The sequence below is a fragment of the Arachis duranensis genome, chromosome 10, assembly GCF_000817695.3.
Source record: "Arachis duranensis cultivar V14167 chromosome 10, aradu.V14167.gnm2.J7QH, whole genome shotgun sequence".
Classification (NCBI taxonomy): Eukaryota; Viridiplantae; Streptophyta; class Magnoliopsida; order Fabales; family Fabaceae; genus Arachis; species Arachis duranensis.
Window position 1 is genome coordinate 69,526,800 of NC_029781.3, and position 5,989 is coordinate 69,532,788.

General features: G+C 35.7%; 1 protein-coding gene across 1 annotated transcript; it reads left to right on the forward strand.

Annotated features, from left to right (window-relative positions):
• The first annotated feature begins 634 nt into the window (after nucleotides 1-634).
• On the forward strand, nucleotides 635-1,432 carry LOC107470180 (protein RESPONSE TO LOW SULFUR 2). The gene has a single exon (XM_016089566.3). It carries the CDS (start codon nucleotides 867-869, stop codon nucleotides 1,248-1,250), a length of 384 nt encoding a protein of 127 aa, XP_015945052.1. The 5' UTR covers nucleotides 635-866; the 3' UTR covers nucleotides 1,251-1,432.
• The last annotated feature ends 4,557 nt before the right edge of the window (nucleotides 1,433-5,989 follow it).

Sequence of the window (5,989 nt, forward strand, 5' to 3'; positions counted from 1 at the left end):
TAAATTTATAAATAAGAGTGTTACGGAGTCAGTAAATTTTATGATTTGTAGACATTAATTAATTATTATTAGTATTTTTAGTAGTGTAAAATTACATCTAATAGTATAAGATTATTCATTTTTCTTTTACTAGTTATGTGCTGGCTAAATTTTAATAAAACTGTTGGACTTCTAGATTTTTTTATTTATAAATTAAAAAATTATTAAAAATAAAAAATTAAATTTTTAATATATTTATTTTATATTTCTTAAATAAAAATATTTAAAATTTTTAATTAATGATAAATTTATCATATACTTTTAAGATCTTCGTTTTATTTCATATTACTATATTCTTAGACATCCACAAGTTACTATTAACGTACATACTCAAGATTAATCTTTAAAGTTTTAATAATTTACGTTATAGTTTCTTCGGTGATGATAGCGCATGTTTTTTCTCAATCACATATTCAGGTAAATACAATGTGAAGATATTTTTTCTCTTTTGAATTTTTAATTTAATTAACAAAATTTATCTTAAGCCGACAAAGTAGAGATAATAATAATTTATGGAACTAGTATGGTGGTGCGGACAAAAAAGAGGGATAGATTCGTAGAAGAGGAGTGAAAACAGAAAAAAACGGGGAAGCAAGCGAAGCGAATGCGTCAGCAAGGTCAGAACGGGTTAAACCGTCGCGGGTGAAATTCAGGTTCATTGAACCTAGACATACCTGCTAACGCTCTATTTATACCCCATTCGAAATCCATGCCGCCACACCACAAAATCCGAACCATTAAAAAGAACACAGAGCACTTAGTTCGTTACGCTCTTCTCCAAATATAGAGTTTCTTTCCTTTCAATTATTTTTATAACCTCTTTACCTATGGCGATGATGATGGCTGCGATCGGAATTGGTGCTGGCAACAAGAAAGCCATGAAGCCGGAGAAGGATGCACCTCCGGCGGCGGAGCTGAAGAGGAGGAACGATGAGCTGGAGAAGCAGCTGAGGGAGAGCAAGGAGAGGGAAGAGGAGATGAGAAGGCAGCTGCAAAGCGCGTTCGAGAGGCTGCGCGTGGCAGAGGAGGCAGAGGAGAGGCTCTGCTCGCAGCTCGGTGAGCTTGAGGCGGAGGCTGTTCACCAGGCGCGTGAATACCACGCGCGAATCGTTTCTTTAATGGAGCAGCTCTCACGCGCCAACATGCTCCTTCACAAGGCCGGTGCTTCTCCCTCCTCCTCCTCCTCCATCTCCATTCATTCGTCTTCCTGAAAAAACATCGTCACTAATAAAATTTCTCATGTTGCAACAGCAAAAGAAATGTTATTTAGATATATATGATATGATGATTAAGATCCAAATTAGCATGGATCTAATCTCTGTTTAATGTAAGATTTTGATGTATATTAGTTACTTCTGGTTTGGATTAATGGAATGGGGGTGATTAATTTTGAGACTGTGTAAAGTATAAACGTTTCCTTGATACTCATAAATAAAGAAATCTTGTGAATAGCTAGTTTTCTTGGATGTTAGTTCCTCATTTTGTTTTGCAAAATCGAAAGTCAATAATCTACAAAAACTTATCAACCAATGAGAATTGAATAGTGTAAACATTGCATAAAGCGATGAATGGAACAGAGGAGAAGAGGGTGGGTTCCATGAAAGTGGTGCAAGAGAGATGCCATGATGGTGAGGTGACGGATTTGTTCGGATCTCATCGTCCACGTCCATCCATCAAATGCGGTAGACGAAATAACTCAAATAAGATTCTTCTTTCTTTCCGTTTTTTTTTTTCAACTTTTTAAACAGAGATCAATCATCAGTCAAATTACCTCGTTTTTGGCTCCTGTGAAAAGTAAAAAAACCATTTTACCGTTTGATCAGGTCACTAACTCTAATTCAAGAAAAGAGGACGACAAAATCAATGGAAAATAAGTATGCTGAATTTATTTGCTCACATTCGTATGTATGACACAAGCTTAAAGTTAATGTATTCATCAACTTTTATGTGTGCCTGTATAAAGTAAATTTATTTATCCAAAAAAAAAATTGTTACTTAACAAGTGTTTTTCCAAGAAGTACATTTGTTAAAGTTCTTAATAATAATCATAAGTTTTCCTGAAAGAAATAAAGCTTTAAAAATTAACTTCTTTTTATGGAATTTAGCCGTTTTGTTCTTAAATATTCGTTTTAATAATATAAAAAATACTTTTTAATAATTTTTAGTAAAATAATTTATTTTAAAAGTACACTTAAAATGTGTCTTTGAAACTTATTAATAATTTTTTTATAACTTAAATAAAATTACGAAAATTATTATTACTAAATTGGCCTTAAAAAATTAAGTGGCCCCATGCAATATGTGATGATTGAAGTAATATATACAGAGAAAGTTTCCAACTTTGCAGGAGTGTTGCGAATCAGGAGTCAGCACGTGGAAGGTGACTCTTAATTTCCTATCGTGGTGGATCTTGTCCTCTACTCAACAAATTAAAAGGGGAAAATATGAAGGGACGAACAATAATAGAAAAAAAAAGTGAAACATATATAAGTAATTAGATGACTAAGAATATAATAATTCCAACATAATTTGAAAGTGGAATGGTGGAGGTGGTCCACCATCAAATGAAAGGCACCGGAAAGCTTTTAGCCAAGAGAGGGAAAAAAAGCATGCATGAGAAATCCCATTTCATGGCATAGCAATAAATGATGATGAAGAAAGGTTATGTTATTATTTTCCACATGATTGCCAATTGCCATCCGTCTACATTATCTCTATTAATTGTGCTGACCTCATTTTGAGTATGGTATATCGCATTCCATTACTCACATAATAATAATGCGATGCAAGTTACATACTTACATGACAAGGCAATAAGTCATCAATAATGCATATATAGGCATATTCCTTCCTCACTCATATCCAAGGCTAGTTAACCAACTGGCCTTTCTTTCTTTCTTTTTTTCTTTCCTGTCAAAAAATCTGATTCTTTGTTTTATTTTCAACACACATTATATATGTCTCTTTCCAATTGTTTATATTTTATACATCATTATCGATCTACAAATAACAAACTCCAAAACAATACTGTTACGGTAGCTAACCGGAGATTAATAACGCGGATGGCGTTAGGCGGCCCAAGTGTGTGATGGAGGAGGACTCCGGGCAGGTCCGTGACTCGGAAGGCTCCGTCCGACTTGTGCTCGCGTGTGAATGGGGGGTGGTACCTGCAAAGACACTCCGATGCCTAAGTTAGCAAGAGCGTAAGCAGGTCTTAGAGAGTATTGGACTTAGAGATACCTGAGGGCGTGTCAGTGTATTTATAGAGATGAGCCAATAACCACCGTTGGTGTAGTGCCGTATCTTTAGGGTGGTAACCGTCCCTATTATCTTGGGGAGGTTAAGATATGGCTTTATGAGGCGGTTAGAGAGATTTTAGGGGCGGTTACTCATTTGAATGAGTGTTTACCTGCCAGCTAATCTTTCGTCCGACCTCTTCTGACCAAGTCGTGGTTGATACCGACTTCTTATGTGAAGGTCGGTACTTAGCTAGGCTCTAATCCTTTAGATTAGGCCTTTTGATTGGACCTGGGCCTTTGTATTGGGCCAGGGTATGAACACCCTCATCATTCCTGTATTGCCATGATCACTTTTTGTCACTCTCAAAATCATTCCAATTTACCATGGCAACACCATCTTTAAACCAACACAGAATTTTTTTTTGGCAATTCTTAATCCAAAAGAAAATCAACCCCATAAGCATTAAAACTACTGCAAAATTGCCAAAAAAGTAAAAATCAACATAACGAATACAAATATCCATCAATTTAAACATCAACTCAAACAAAGAATAAATTATCATCCCATCTACAGCAAAAAAAAAAAAAACACCACAAATAAAATTCAATTTCAAATTCAATATTTATAAAATAAGAGAATGAATTATCATCCCATCAATTCTATGTATCTTTGTCTTTGACGCGCACACACATCAACTAAAAGGTGCCTAAATTACTAAGACTTATAATGTCCTAATACAATTATAACACTTAGTTAAAACGAACTAATGAGTTGACTGTTTAACTCATTCAAAATGCTTAAAAACAATCATTTAAGATTTATTTATATAATTTTTTATATATTTATAAGTTCTGTATTTATTTATTTGTTTAAAATATATAGAAAAATAAAAATTTATTTATATATGTATTGGTATATTTTATTTTATTAAAATTTATCAATATTTTTTTTAATGCATCTTTTTATTTTCATTTAATAAAATTCAACGTTCATAAAAATAAGACATATAATAGACACCAAATTATTTAGACTTATTTTTAGACACAATAAAGCAGTTTCTCAAAATTTAAAATTTCTCTAGTTAGAAATAGACATCAGCATATCTATAAATGTTCTTAATCAGGACCAATAGTTTCTGTTAAATTTATACAATTAATTCGTCATAATATAGTATATTAAAAGCAAGTGGAACATTTTCCCCTTAATTCATTCTTATTAGGTGGTGCTACTTTCTTGTTGGCTCTTAATAAAGGGAGTTAGGCAAATTGTTTAGGAGGATAAGGCTACAGTTTATATTCTCACATGAAAAACGCTGATTATTATTCTTATGTGGTAGCCAACGGTATGTTATGTGGCCCTTATTAACCCTTTTGTTTGGACCAACAGAAGAATGACCCTACAAAAAATCCTTCAGGGGACGTCGACTTTTGTTCAATCTTGCATAGGTAGCGCATGCATTCCCTATTTCCGAGTTGTATTTTCCCGACTTCTTTTTTGCCGACTTGTCTTTTACCGACTTATGACTTAATTGTTTCTTTTGTAGATATAGCAAAAAGGAATGCTCAGGAGGCTTACCAAAGGGTCCAGGAAGCTAAGGCAAAGTCCCGGACTAGGTCCGGGGGTGGCAAGGCCCAAAGCCTATTTAAAGATATGGTGGAGGTGAAGAAGGATTTGATGAACTCTCGGAATGCTTATGCTGACTTGGAGGACTCTATCGCTGATGGCGCCGAGGAGTCTTAGAGAATTTTCCTGGAGCAGGTCAGGGTTATAGCCCCCGACTTGGATCTTTCTCCACTACATCCTGACAAGGTGGTGATTAATGGCGCCATTGTTGATCCTCCTGCTCCCGAGGTCCTTTCCGAGTCAGACCTAAAGACTCGGGGGCAGAGGATTATAGAGTCTCCTCCTCATTCCAAAGATGCTCCGAGTTCTTCAACCCTCGCTCCGACTTCCTCCTTGGCTCCTCCATCCGGTCCTGGTGGCGTTCCTCCTGGTGGTGGTGATTCCTCTACTCCATCCAAGAAATGACTTCTTTTTATTTTTGTGGCTATATGGGGGCCCGGCCTGTGGGTCCCCCCTTTTTTAAACTTATTTATTTGTTGGTGGTTGTGAACAATTTTCTTCTGGCCTTTTAAGGCCGTAAACAAAATATTCTGTTTGGTGCCCTTTTTGGATAAGGGTTTTAAACAAAATAAACGCCCTTTTTTGGATAAGGGTTCTCTAATCGAAGTAGGTGCCCCTTTTTGGATAAGGGTTTAAGTTACTTTACGCGTGTACATGCTTTTCTGTTTTGAGTATGTTTGATCTTTTCGGAAAAACCTCTTGTTAGCTTGCATTGTTTTCTTGAGCCTTTTTCGTGCAAAGGCTTGTATGCAAACTTCAAACTTTTCAGGTTTTCATATCTCTTTTGTTATCCTTTATACTCAACTTGCTTTAGTGAGTTTTTATGACTTAGGTTACTTTTGTGATGCGTTTTTCATCTACTCGGAGCTCGGTTTTCTTTTACTCGGAGCTCTTTCGAGTTTGTCTTACTCGGATTTCCTTTCGACTTAAGAGTCGGATAGTTTCCGAGTTTAATACGATCAACTCATATAACCTCTTTACGCCGACTTGTACCTCGTCGTTTCATCCTGACGACCATGTTAGGTCGGTTCATGGGATTTTCACGCTTTGTCGAGCTTAAGTCGGCGCGTTTCGTAGAAAGACTTAT

What these genes read in the sequence shown, in the direction of transcription:
- LOC107470180 (XM_016089566.3), top strand. Translation starts at nt 867, where the DNA reads ATGGCGATGATGATGGCTGCGATCGGAATTGGTGCTGGCAACAAGAAA.